This window comes from Spermophilus citellus (genome assembly GCF_964194105.1).
Source record: "Spermophilus citellus genome assembly, chromosome: 1".
NCBI lineage: Eukaryota > Metazoa > Chordata > Mammalia > Rodentia > Sciuridae > Spermophilus > Spermophilus citellus.
Window position 1 is genome coordinate 145,888,755 of NC_138182.1, and position 13,721 is coordinate 145,902,475.

The window sequence follows — 13,721 nt, forward strand, 5'->3', positions numbered from 1 at the left end:
AAAGGAAAAAGCTGTGATTCACATGCCAAGTCTAGGTAAAAATCAGCTCAAATTTATTAGGAGCCAATAGTCTAATTTTTATTTTCAGTTCCTTGATTTCCAAGAGCCTCTGTGTTTAAATGATAATCTCGTTTTGTTTGCAGTACTGGGGATTTAACCGGGTGGTGCTTCACTGGGTAGGAGATTGTAGACACTTGGGTTTTCTTTTGTGTAAATCTAAGTTAGGACATTTTCCTATCCTCACAGTGTGGCCTCAGAGAGAACCCAGGGCAGGAATGAGGGTTGGTAATAGCTACATCCTGAGCCCTTTTTTTAATTTTGTGATGGTCTCACTAAGTTATCCAGAAGGGGCTTGAATTTGCTATCTCCTTCCTAAACCTCCTGAGTTGCTAGGATTACAGGTATGTGCCATAGCTTCTGGCTCAGGTAATGGTCTTTTTTACCCCACCTCTTCAATGGCTCAGGCCCACCTCCATTCCTGACAAGCACATGGGAAAGACTCTGCCCTACTGCTGACACTCAGAGAAAACCTCCCAAACAAAAGTGTAAGAGTCAGTCAGCATGCCACCACACAGCTCCAGGAATCCTAACTTTCAGAAAGAGCACAGTGAACCTCAAGGAAAAAATAGTGTTGCCTGACTTACTTTTCATTTTATTTATACACATGCAAAATTACGGCAGACTTTTTTTCTTAGCAATGCACTCAGTAATTGTTAAAGCAATTTTGTTGACTAAATGTCTGTTTTAAGTTCTAAAACTCTTACCTCTGAAGATCCATACTTATTCTTTCTCCTACAGAACTGAAAGTTATTGCTAAACTAGTCAAGAATAAGAGCCAGGTGAGGTGACTATAACCCCAGCAATTCAAGTTTTGCAAATTCAAGACTAGCCTAGGTGACTTAGCAAGATCCTGTTGCAATTTTTTTTTTTTTAAGGTGGGGAGGGGAGCTGGGGGTGTACTTCAGTGGTAAGGGTGCCTCTGGGTTCAATCCCCAGTACCTGGGGCAGGCGGGGGAGATGAATGAGAGCCATGATTAGACATCATAGGTCACACAGGCCTCAGACATCCAGAAATTGACAGTCTCCTTCCAGACACATTCTGCTGGGCAAGACCCTTTATTGATTGATTGACTGATTTAGGTACTGGAGATCCTAAGATACTTAATCTCTTGTTTTGTTTTGTTTGCAGTACTGGGGATTTAACCCAGTGGTGCTTCATCACCAGTGGCACTTAATCACTATTACCAACCCTTTTTATTTTTGAGACAGAGTCTTGCTAAATTGCTGAGGCTGGTCTCAAACTTGGGATTCTCCTGTCTTACCCTCGTAAGATACTGGGATTACAGACATGCACCATTGCACCCAGTTAGCAGAAACCGTTTTGAACTGGAGAAGTGAGTAACACAAGTCACCTGACAGAGTGATAGAAAATTCAAGACGGGACAGTATGCATTTACTACAGATACCAAAGCATCAGAGCACAGGCAATGATTCCTCCCAGTGCCCACAGATAGGTAAGCCGCTGTTCCAAGTGGATCTTGGAAAAGTTCAGAGAGAATCCTTATCGCTGATAAGGTAGAAGAATGATTGGGTGACTCTAAGGAATATTTCTGAAAGCAATTTTGTAGATATAGCTTGAATAACATGAGAGACCATCACTGTTAGCTGAACATCTCAACTGTATAAGTTAGTTGTTCTTTTCATAAAGTCTGAGGCGTGTCTTTAACAGAAAACATCCTTAGTCATTACTTGAAGGTTTATACTTTACCGTGTCCCTTCATATCATTTTACGTATTCTCATCCCAACTCTTGGGCAGAACTGTATATGTAAAGGTCAGAATCTTGCAGCTTGCATGTGGTATGAGCTCCTGTTTCAAAGCCAATCATGGGCCATTTTACCTACACAAGGAATGCTACAACACAAAAATTTAAATTTCTTTGCTATTTTCTTTTCCAGAAATACATGAAGAATGAAAATTTAAAATATTCACTTTATACATGAGGTTACTACCAATTGTAAAAGTAAGATGAGACCAGGCACAGGGGCATACACCTGTAATCCCAGCACCTGGGGGTGCTGACACAGGAGGATTGCAAGTTCAAGGCCAGCCTCAGCAACTCAAGGCCCTAAGAAACTTAGTGAGACCCTGTCTCAAAATAAAAAAGTAAATTTAAAAAAGGGATGGGGATGTGGCTTAGTGGTAAAGCACCTCTGGGTTCAATCCCCAGTACCAAAATAAGTAAATAAATAAAAAGTAAGATGAGAGGTCAGGCTCAGTGGCTCACACCTCCAGCAACTGGAAACTGAAGCAGAAGGACCATATGTTGGAGGCCAGCTTCAGCAACTTAGCAAGACCCTATGTCAAAATAAAGGAGGCTGGGCAGTGGGTGTTGTGGCTCAGTGGTAGAGCATTTGCCTCACTCGCATGAGGCTCTGGGTTCGATCCTTAGCACCACATAAAAATAAATAAATAAAAATATTGTGTCCATCTACAACTAAAAAAATATTTTTTTAAAAATTTTAAGGGCTGGGATTGTGGCTCAGCGGTAGAGTGCTCACCTCCCACATGTGAGACCCTGGGTTTGATCCTCAGCACCACATAAAAATAAGTGAAATAAAAATATTGTGTCCAACTACAATTAAAAAATAAATATTTTTTAAAAATTTTAAATAAAATAAAAAGGGCTAGGGATATAGCTCAGGGTTCAATGTCCCTGGGGTTCAGTCCCCAGTACTATAAATAAATAAATAGGTAGATTTATAGATAAATAATACACTTTAGTTAACTAGAGTGTAGAATTCTTTAAAAAATAAACTGAAAGATAGGGTTGGCTGGGGGTATAACTCAGTGGTAGGGTACTTGCCTCATATGACCCAGGCCTCTGGGTTCAATTTCCAACACCAAAAACTAAATAAACAATCAAACTGAACGAGATTGGGGAAAATCAACTTTTTATGCAAGGGAAGGCTATTTCATTGGAACTTACATATAGAAAATAAAATCCAAGGGCTGGAATGTAGCTTAATTGGTAGAGTATTTATTGCTTTACATGGCCAAGGCTCTGGGTTCAATCTCCAGCACAAAAAAAAGAAAGAAAAATCCATGAGAAATCTATGGGAATTTCATTTTAAAACTGAATAATCACACAGATGTTTTCCCATTCTGTAATGTAATTTTTTAAATCTCACACAAAGTTGTACAAATAATCAGAATGGAAAAAATCTAGGCTGCATTTGAGGGGAAAAAAGACCAAGTCAAGGAGCACTGTGCTTGACCTTCAAACTTACTCTCCTGATCCTTGTCATGCTTCTCTGTAGTAGGTATTTCTGTGATCTCCATTATTCAAGCAAGTTTAAGTAAGGAAAGAAGTAGCTTGTCCAAAGTTACAGATCAGAGAGCCTGACTTAACTCAGTCCATCTCATGATCATTAGGGAGACTAGAACTGGGAGCTGCACAGAGATGTGGCCCATACAAGGGAAGATGCTTGGCCTTCATCCAAAAGTATAACTTCTCTGCCCACAGACACCAGCTCTACTTTATTTATTTACCAGCTCTACCTGTTTTCACCAATTAAGTTAAGGCAGGTTTCATAACTATTGCCAGTGCCTATCAATGATGAGTGACTCTTTCTGTGTTAGACTTACATTGCTACCCTTAAATGAAGCCCCAGTCCCACTATGATTTGAGGTACATATGTAATAGTGGGAACTAAATGAAAGGAACAGGAAGAGGATTCAAAACAGGTACATTAATTAAAGGGAGAATACCAAAATTTCAAAGCAGAGCAGATTTATACTGTATTTCTTGAGAGACTGTGCAAGACAGTTCCTCAAGTCTAGAAGACCCAAGTTTTACCCAGCAGCCTGGGAGACCTGGACAATCTACAAATCATCTGGCTGGCTGGACAAAGCCAGAGAATCTCCTATGAGTGAATTTTACTTGTTTTTTGGGTTTTTGTTTTTGTTTTTTGTCTGCAGTGCTGGGAATGAAACCTAAGGCCCCAAGAATGCTAGATAAGCACTCTACCACTGAGCTACACCCCTGGCCCTCAATGAATTTTAAAATAAGGCCAGATGCTATTTTTTTTTTTTTTTTTTTTTGTACTAGGTATTGAACTCACAGGTGCTTTACCACTGAGCTAAATCCCTGGCCCTTTTTATTTTGAGGGTCCCACTAAGTTGCTTAGGGCCTTGCTAAGTCGCTGAAGCTGGCCTTGAATTTCTGATGTTCCTGTGTCAGCCTCCCCAGCCACTAGGATTATAGGTGCACAACACCGCAGTGGGCAGCCAGATACTTTATTGTAAACTGCCTCTCTGCCTCTTCCCATGAACTAGCTAGCTCATGAGTACCTTAGCCCACAATGTGATTCTCATTTCCTACACAAAGATAGGTATATAATGACAGTGAAGAATAGTATGGTATAAATAAGGAATTTCATGTAGAAATAAGGAAATAAAAGATCTGATTTGCCTTAGTCAGAAAAAAAAGGCAAAAAAAAAAAAAAAAAAAAAAAAACCAACCAGAATCACACTTACAGGTATACTGTTGAAAATCCAAACTATAAAATTCATTACCTGCCACTATTACAACATTTACCAAAAAAGGACATCTTGAACAAAGGCTTATATGATGTTGACGAAATCATCCTGGAGTGCATGATTTATAAATACATAAATATCCATGCATACTTTTACAGTGGTAGCTACTGGAAGAATAATGACTTCTATAAGCCAATCTAGACAGATTCCTTTTTCATTCCAACTGCCTCTACCAGGAGTCTAGAGCTGCTGTGGTCACTGTCACATTCATTCCAGCCTCCTCTCTAAGCCTGTGGCCCATGATGAAAATGTGATACATCTTCTCCTTAGCTTTGATGCTGAGAGGGAAAAAAAGAAAAGGTTATATAGCCATGCAATCCAGTGAATCGAATTCATCTTCATAAATTAAAATATAGCAGTGATATAATATTTATGTACTATCCAGATGGTAAGTCTACTCACAAATTATTAATATTTTACTACATACAGAAAATTTAGCAAAACATTGACCACATCATCCATTTCGAAGCCAGAATCTAATTTTCTTGTCTCTTGCAATCTATATATGTTCACAATTTAAAGCGGTAACAGAAATACTTGAAATGCACCTTCATGCTCTCCAGTGAAGGATTCTAAAAGCAGAATCACACAAACACTTTTTGGTCTAAATTAAAAGTAGTCAGATTCAGGTAGTAGTTCACAACATCTCACACTGAGTCAGGGTATTTAGGAGATGTGAAGGTTATATATTTCAGGAGTTCACACTATTACAAACTATAAAAGCATGTCTTCAAATAGTGGTGAACTGAAGCAGATATATTCTTTCTGGGGACTCTCTAGCACCTTTGGTAAATTTAAACTTGGCTTTAGACAAATTTTAAGCAGGGTGTGAAGAAATCACTTTGGCTGTCACCTTGTATTTGAGTGGATTTCCTTAACATTTAGCAATGAATCAATCTGAGAGTCTTTTGAGTAATCAGAGATTTCAAGGTATGACCTATTTCTTAGCTAAGCCAGTCAGTCTTTTAAAGTGATGATAAAATGAAATTCCTCAACAAAAGCAAAATATAAGAAATCTTTCTCCTTTTGGAAGAATGCAGTATCACCTAAAAAAAAAAACAGTCTAAAGAAGAATAGTCCTCTCAGTTATCTCTCAAATTTCCAACAGGACAGACCCCCAACTACAACAGTACATCAGTTGCCACTGATATAGGTTGCTAAAAGTACAGTGTTTTGTTTTGATACTAGGGATTGAACCCAGAGCTTTATTGCTGAGCTACATCCCCATCCCTTTTTATTTTCTATTTTAAGACAGTTGCCCAGACTAGCCTCAAACTTGTGATCCTCCTGCCTCAGCTCTGGAGTTGCTGGTATTACAGGCATGCACCACCATGCCCAGCCACAGTACAGTCTTTTCCACAAGGTACTAGCAATTGATTCAACCATCCTGGGCACTAGATAAAAATATTGGCTTCTTTTGACTTCTAACAGATTAAAAGTAGCTTCACTGAGCATATTTTTTATCTTGAGATGTAAGATCTCCTCTGTATTAATGAGTCTGACAGGTTGAATTTGTTTTAGATATTCAGCAATACTTGTCAATACTTAAAACATGGCTATTCTCACCAAAGCATTACCTCAGAGCTTACCAAGACTGGGCATAATGCATTAAAAAAGTGCCTCTTGAAATGTAGGCACACTGGTTTTTCTAACTTTTTTTCCACATTTCATCTACGGTCCCTTTTCATACTGCCGTTTTTCCTCTTGGGAATATACAAATATTCTCAGGAAAAATTGACCAAATAATTAAGTTTGACAACTTGTTTGAGCCAGTAATGACAGCTTCCGAGTCAATCACTCCTTTCTCCGTTATTAAGACACTATCTTGGAAATATTAACTCTGACAGTCATGGCAATGCCACTCTTCCCTGAGTCAGCTGCTCCTCTTTGTTAATTATCACTTTTTAACAGGTGAGCTGGGCAACCACACATGCTTCAAGCAGGTGCCTCTGGATAGTGGTTGGATAATCAAGATTGTTTGCTCAATATATTTGTGTTTGAAACCCTCTTTCACAAGAGAAAATCATACACTGCAACTGTTTATCAAATCCCACCTGTCAAAGACCAATACTCACTTCTCATATTAAAAAAAAAAAAAAAGTTGAACAGACCACAGAAATGTACTTGCCTCAAAATTGCAGAATAGCCAAAAAGTATTTTTAAAATCTTATTGAGGGCTTAAGTCTCTAAGTCATCATCACTGTCTGGCCTTGAGATACCAACAATGCCAGGCGATCACTTCCACTTGCTAGCTAGCTTTAAAACCCAACTGATCTCTACTTTTAGAGCTAAGACTCAATTCTGGGCAGTACAACAATGGACATTTTCAGGTGTATGGCTTAACATCAGGGTTTTTTCCCCCCACTCAGGGCTGGCACTGTTGCCTAATGTTTCACAGCTTCTTCTATAACATGCAGAAACTGCAGATAAGGGGCAAAACTGCTGTGTAGGCCCTGTGGCTCTTTCCAGTGTGTTTGCAGAGCGGTCTTCAGTGGAGGGGATAGTCATGGCACACAGGTGGATGGCCTGTTCTCAGGATGGGCTCATCTAGACGGGCTTTTGTTTTGTTAGTGGTGCTGAGACTGGAACTCAGAGCCTCATGAATGCTGGACAAGTGCTCTGCCACTAAGCCACATCCCCAGCCCCCTAGAAGAGTCTTAACTGCAAAACTCCAAGTACCCTCTAAGAATCTCACTTTTCAGGAGCAATGAATTTCATTTTCAGTATGACCAGAAGTCTAAAATTAAACTTGGTTACAAAGAAAACATTAGTTTCATATAAAGGAAGTTAAAACACACCTAATCCATAAAAGTATAGAATTATGGCCCCCATGCAGGCTTTTTCCAGGCAGCACTGCTTTTAGGAATGATAAGCTCAAGCCTGAGGATTCTGCTCTGGAGACTCGCTTTATGTAAAGATGATATCAAGAAAGCATCCCAGGGCTGGGGATGTGGCTCAGGCGGTAGCACGCTCGCCTGGCATGCGTGCGGCCCGGGTTCGATCCTCAGCACCACATACAAAGATGTTGCATCTGCTGAAAACTAAAAAATAAATTAAAATTTAAAAAAAGCATCCCAGGGCTGGGGCTGGGGCTCAGCAGTAGCACACTTGCCTGGCACGTGTGAGGCACTGGGTTCGATTCTCAGCACTGCGCATAAATAAATAAAATAAAGGTCTATCAACAACTAAAAAAAAAAATTCTTTTAATTTTTTTTTTAAAAAGCATCCCAGGGCATGGGCTCTACACATTTTTAAAGTGAAAGACCCCTTTACAGTTTAGACATATCCTGCCAGGCATGGTGGCACACACGTGTAATCCCAATGGCTCAGGAGGCTGAGGCAGGAGGATCTAGAGTTCAAAGCCAGCCTCAGCAATTGTGTGAGGCCCTAAGCAACTCAGCGAGACCCTATCTCTAAATGAAATACACAAAAGGGCTGGGGAATGCCCCTGGTTTCAATCCCAGGTACCAAAAACAACCCCACAGTTTAGACAGATCCTTCCCAATGTATACACACTTCTATGGATAATGTTGAGGACATGAAAATCTCTTTAGTCTCTTTCTGGGATCTACAGCCCAAATATCATGGAGTGTTCTAATCTCTAATAGCCCAGCAGGACTGGAAAGAGTATAGCTACTGTTCAGAAAACCAAGACAGAGAAGTAAAATGGCTAACTAACGTAAGAAAAGCAGATCTGAAGGACAACCAAAAACACCTTAGGAACAAAAACAAGGAAAGACTGCCACAAGTAGTTAGAAAATGATGGATCACCCCTGCCTCATGGGGTATAGTCTGACAGCCAGCAACCATCTAGCTCCTTCCTGGCTGGCCCCCCTCACCACTCTGGAACACCTAAGGATTTTTTAAAGTATTATATGAAAGGTTCCAAAAAGTCCAAAACTACCAATTCACATGGCTCCCTGCTATATATTAGCAGCTGATTTTAAAAATAAAATAGCATCTCAAAAACCAACCTGAATCTTCTGACCCCAGGTTTAGATTAAAAAACTAATAAAAGAATGTTTTATTTTAAGAAAAACAAACCAGAAATCAAGTTTGGAACTAAAATGCCTTTCTAGGCAGCTGAGGATTCAACTATTCAAAAGAGGACCTCTTTATGTGCCCTGACTCCTAAAACATGCCAATTGGGGTGAAACAAGAGCTTACCTATAGCTGAAGATACAACTAAAAAGGGGCCAGAAGCTCTTTATTGCTTTGGTTAATTTTGGAAGTATTTTCTGAGTGCCTGTTGCAGTTATAAGGACTAAAACATCAGGCACCATCAACATCACAATCTGCTGGGGCAAATGCCCCAAGGAACTTTAGAAGATAAGGGAGCAATTAGTTTTGCTATATGAGGAGACTGGAAAAATGTGAAAAATGCATGTTTTGAGGGTTATTCTGGAAAAGTAGCTGGGAAACCCCACCCCATCTCCTCCACAGCCCTATCCTCTCCATAGCTGCAGCTCCAGGGTACAGATACAAGACCCTAGGCAAGAGCTCACCTGTCCAATCCCAGAGCCTCAGGTTAAACCAACCCGGCAGACTAGGGAGCAGCTATGGGATCTGGACATTACTCTAGCCACATTCCTTATCAAGTCAGAGAGGCCAGACACCTGAAGGTCCAGCCCTCACCTGAAGGGGCACTAATGCACTAATTTGTTACCAACAAGATTTTTTAACAATTGGGAAATTTTTGCACTAGTCTAGCCAACAGTTTCCTTAAAATCAAGAAAAAAACTTAAAATGGAGTGTACGTAGACAAACCAAAGAGGTTGAGTTTAGGTATTATTCCACCAACAGTGCATAACTTATTAAGGTGGGTTGTTAGCTAGTTATAAAAATGTTTATACCAATTGCAGGGAAATAAAACTGAAAGGGCATAGATCTGTGGAATAATAAACAAGGTATTCAAAAACCAGTATACCCCAGGGCTGGGGTTATAGCTCAGAGGTAGAGTGCTTGCCTTGCATGTGTGAGGCACTAGGTTTGAGCCTCAGCACCACATGAAAAAATAAATTAATTTAAATTAAGGTATTGAGTCCATCTACAAGAAAAAAAATAACATAAAAACCAGTATACCCCAATATGTGTCATCAAAGCAGGGACCATTAAATCTACACTTTTTCATCAAATGCACTTGGATATCCTGTTTACCTTTTTCATTAATTCACTTCTGGTAGTAAACTGTGGCAGGTCTTCCACTTCAATACCATCAGCCATTTCCATCACCTTGTCTAGAAGGTCTTTATTGTAACTGCACAATAAAAAGTAGTACGGTAAAAACCTTGGAAGAATTACTAGTCACTGTGGGTTAATAAGAAATTGCAAGTTACTAAGACTGTAAACTTAACTCTAGAAGTATTAAATTTTTCTTTTTTTAAAGAGACAGAGTCTTACTGCTGGGCATGGTAACACACACCTGTAATCCCAGAAACTCAGGAGGCTGAGGCAGGAGGATCACAAGTTCAAGGCCAGCCTCAGCAACTTAGTGAGACCCTGTCTCAAAATAAAAATAAAAAAAGGTTAGGGATGTACTCAGTGGTAAAGTATCCCTAGGTTCAAACCCCAGTATGAGAGAGAGAGAGAGAGACAGAGAGAGACAGAGAGAGACAGAGACAGACAGGCAGGCAGGCATAGGGTCTTGCTGTTGTCCAGGCTGGCCTAGAACTCCTGGGCTCAAGTGATCCTCCTACCTCAGCCTCCTTAATAGTTGGGACTATAAGTACAGGCCACTGTGCTGGGTTCTTCTGTGGACTAATTTGATACTGTCAGGGAAATCTATATATATGTTCAGCACAAGGTTAGAAAATAGTTCTTCCTCTTTTGGGGTACAGAATTAGGCTTTGGAAATGCCAATAAGAGCAGATGTTTCAAGATTTTCAAAAACAGAGGCACCATATGTCTGGCAGTACATATTCATGAATATGGTATGAGGGAAAAATATTTTTTATTTTAAACATCTAGAATGTTGTCTAATGAAAACAGCATCATTTGTTCATTTGCTCAATTCTCTGACATCTGTCTAATCTTGAACCTATTAACCAAGAATACCCAGGGGTACATAGAAGGCAGAAAGGAGAGAAGTGTATGTCTGGGATGGGTGAATCTGGTATATCCTATTCTAATAAATCCCAATATCTGGGGTTGGGGGTGTAACTCAGTGCTAGAGCATGTGCTTAGCATGCAAGAGGCCCTGCATTCAACCTCCAGCACCAAAACCAAAACCAAAGCAAATCCAAGTGGGTTGACCTGGAGGGGTCATGTGACCAGAGTCAAGCAAGATACAGAAACCACCACCAAACCAAGTCTTTCTTTTCTAACTTCAAGAAACTGTAAGAGGGTAGAAGGGATCTTCAAGATCTCTGCCTTCTTCATAATGGGGTCAAAAAAGGGTCAATCAGGCATTTCAAAAGCAGGACCTTGCTCTCTTGATGCAGTTGCCAAGAAGCAGTGGACTTTGGGACCTTCACAAAAAGATAAGTTCAAAAAAGTTCATTAAAGGGAAGGCAAAAAAGTAAACCTAGCTCCTGCTCAGGATCAAATAGTCTGGGGTTTGGGGAGACAAAGTCCTGGGACACAGATCCTACCATCGTGGTATAAAATCTACCAATCCTGCCAGAAGCTGCATGCCCTACAAAAATCATTTCCTCTCCCTCAGCCTCTTCATCTGATGGCAGGGGAGTCTTTTTCAGTCTATGCACTTTTGCCTTGTGAGTGAAAGGAGCAAATGGACTTAAAACGCACTCTGAAAAGGTAGTGATCTGAGCTAGTAATTAGTAATACTGATAAGAGCAATGTGGCAACTCTCGGAGCCCACCATGTACTAAGCTGTTCGTCTTTTAATTCCTGTAGCCATCATAACCATCCATTTACCAGATGAGGAAACTGAGGCTCAGAAAAAAATTAAGCATCTTTCCAAGGGGCTGCAAGGTGGAAAGGAGCCGGTGGAACAGCCAATGCGATGGGAGGTTGGGGACGGGTTCAGTCTGGGACAGAGGTTTTGGGTCAGAGGGCTGAGGGTCGGCAGGCAGGGAGCAGGGTCAGCCGGCCGGCAGGGGTCCGCACCTGCAGCCCAGGAAAAGATGGTTGGCCCAGACCATGGAGAGGGACAGCAGCTGGTCCAGGCGGCCGCCGCCGTCGGGCGGGTCGCGGTAATCAGGCAGGTGGCGCAAGATGAATTCCATGCGGGCCTTCCATTGCTTCTCGCTCTCAGAGTAGGAGCGGAACTGCTCGGCGAAGTCGGCCGCTTGCCGCACCCCGGAAACCAGCTCCTCCACCGCTGCAGCCGCCTCGCCACCCACCATGACTCGCGCTGCAGCCGAGGGCCGGATCCTCCCGCCGCTTTCCCGACGCACACCGCGCCACCGCCCGGCTGCTAGAGGGGCCCCGGCGGCACGCGACTGCTCTGGAGGACCGGCCTGGAGCGCCCTCGCCGGGCCCGGCGGCGTACCCCGGCTCTGCCCGCCGCGCCCGAGGCTTCCCTCACACCTCCGCAGCCTGCCGCGGCTGCGGAGTGGGTGTACTCTGGACTGCAAGGGCGGCTCGGGATCGACCCCACGGAAAACCGATGGGAAAACTGAGGTCCGCCAGTGGAGTCCAGGCACCCCCACCTCCAGTGGGCAGCTGGATACCAAATAGAACTGTGCTGTGTCCTTTTTGCCCTGCGAGGTCTCCAGGCACCGCCCTATCCTGAGCGACAGCAGAGGCCTGTGCCACAGAGGGATACCCTAATTTCTGGGGATCTATACATGTAGCTGCCTGGGGTCTCTCTTTGATTTATTCCCAGGGGTCTTAACACCCCCCCCCCCCCAGGTTGAGGCCTGAGTAAGTAATCCATCCAATGAATACTTGCCAGACACTTTGCTAGGTGCTGAGGATAAACTAGAGCAAACTCAAATCCCTGCTCTGGCAGCGCATGCCTGTAATCCCAGCGGCTGGGGAGGCTGAGGCAGGAGGATCACAAGTTCAAAGCCAGCCTCAGCATTTGAACGAGGCCCTAAGCAACTTAGTGAAACCCCTTTAAGAAAGTAGATACGCATTCAAGGGATAATACAGGCCATCTCAAGAGTAAAATATATTTTGGGGAGATTCTCAACTCTTATGTGTGGGGGGGGCAGTATTTGGGATTGAACCCAGGGACACTCTGCCACTGAACTACATTCCCAGACTTTGTTATTTTATTTTTGAGACAGGCTCTCACTAAATTGTCCAGGCTGGATATGTAGGAATGATATCAGACTGGTGATCTCAAGACGGGTTCTGGTGGTTTGGTCAATCTCTTAGGCTAATATGGTCTTCATTATCTGATCAATAGATAGCACTTGAAAGTCTCCTGAATTACATGTTCCTCAAGCTATGTTATCTCTCTTTGCTTAATCTCTTTAGGGTGATAATTAACAGTGCACAGGTAGATTTACAGATTTCCCAGGAATTTGGGAGTTACAGGCCTGGAAGGGAAGCAGATTTAGGGAATGATAGAACTTCTGAATTCAAATCTTTTCCTTGTCCTTCCTATCTACCTGTTTCTTATTTCTTCTACCTCATGAGGACTAGCACCAGGCTCAGCAACATCTGACTACATTAATAGGAAGGCATGCTACTCATACTCCAGCAAGAAGAGGTGTGAACAGAGTATGAAACCAAACATAGATGCAGCTTCTTCCCTGCAGTCTAGATTAGGTGCCCAGAGCTCCAGTTCCTAAAATGCAGATCACACTTCCTTATAGTCTTATTAATATGGCAGATTCCCAAGCCCACCCCTGCATGCTCAGAATCAAGGCTCCAGACAATTCATACCAAATGTGAAAAGCATTCAATAAACAGGAACAGTGGCAAATACCTAGAGTTCAGGGCCATCCTGGGCATCATATTGAGATCCCATCTCTAAAGAGAGAGAAAGAGAAAGGAAAGAAGGAAGGAAGGAAGAAAGAAAGACAAACAGTGTTGTCAAGGATTCTCTGAGTCAAATTCTTGGTCACCTGATTATACAGTGCAGAGGATGGACCAGAAACAGGAATCCAGACTTTGTGAACTGCAGCTACAGCTATACAGTCAACCCAACCTATAGGATGGGAAAATACTGAGGGTCATGCAGCAACTAATTTATTTAGCATAGTC

The 13,721-nt window shown here is 42.1% G+C and overlaps 1 protein-coding gene across 2 annotated transcripts; it reads right to left on the bottom strand.

The window, feature by feature from the left end:
* Positions 1-1,927: 1,927 nt before the first annotated feature.
* CDKN2AIPNL (CDKN2A interacting protein N-terminal like) lies at positions 1,928-12,089 on the bottom strand. Of its 2 annotated transcripts, XM_081310037.1 has the most exons (3): positions 11,670-12,022; positions 9,759-9,858; positions 1,928-4,879 (listed from the first exon to the last, which is right to left on the bottom strand). In XM_081310037.1, exons 1-3 carry the CDS (start codon positions 11,906-11,908, stop codon positions 4,868-4,870), a joined length of 351 nt encoding a protein of 116 aa, XP_081166163.1. In that variant the 5' UTR covers positions 11,909-12,022; the 3' UTR covers positions 1,928-4,867. The 2 variants fall into 2 exon arrangements, with proteins under 2 accessions (XP_081166163.1, XP_081166164.1); XM_081310038.1 differs by lacking the exon at positions 1,928-4,879 and having other exon boundaries at positions 9,717-9,858; positions 11,670-12,089.
* Positions 12,090-13,721: the final 1,632 nt, after the last annotated feature.

Coding starts and splice junctions, on each gene's coding strand:
- CDKN2AIPNL (XM_081310038.1), bottom strand. CDS start 11,908: ATGGTGGGTGGCGAGGCGGCTGCAGCGGTGGAGGAGCTGGTTTCCGGG. Junction 9,859..11,669: donor CATCTTTTCCTGGGCTGCAG/GTGCGGACCCCT, acceptor TTTATTGTGCAG/TTACAATAAAGACCTTCTAG.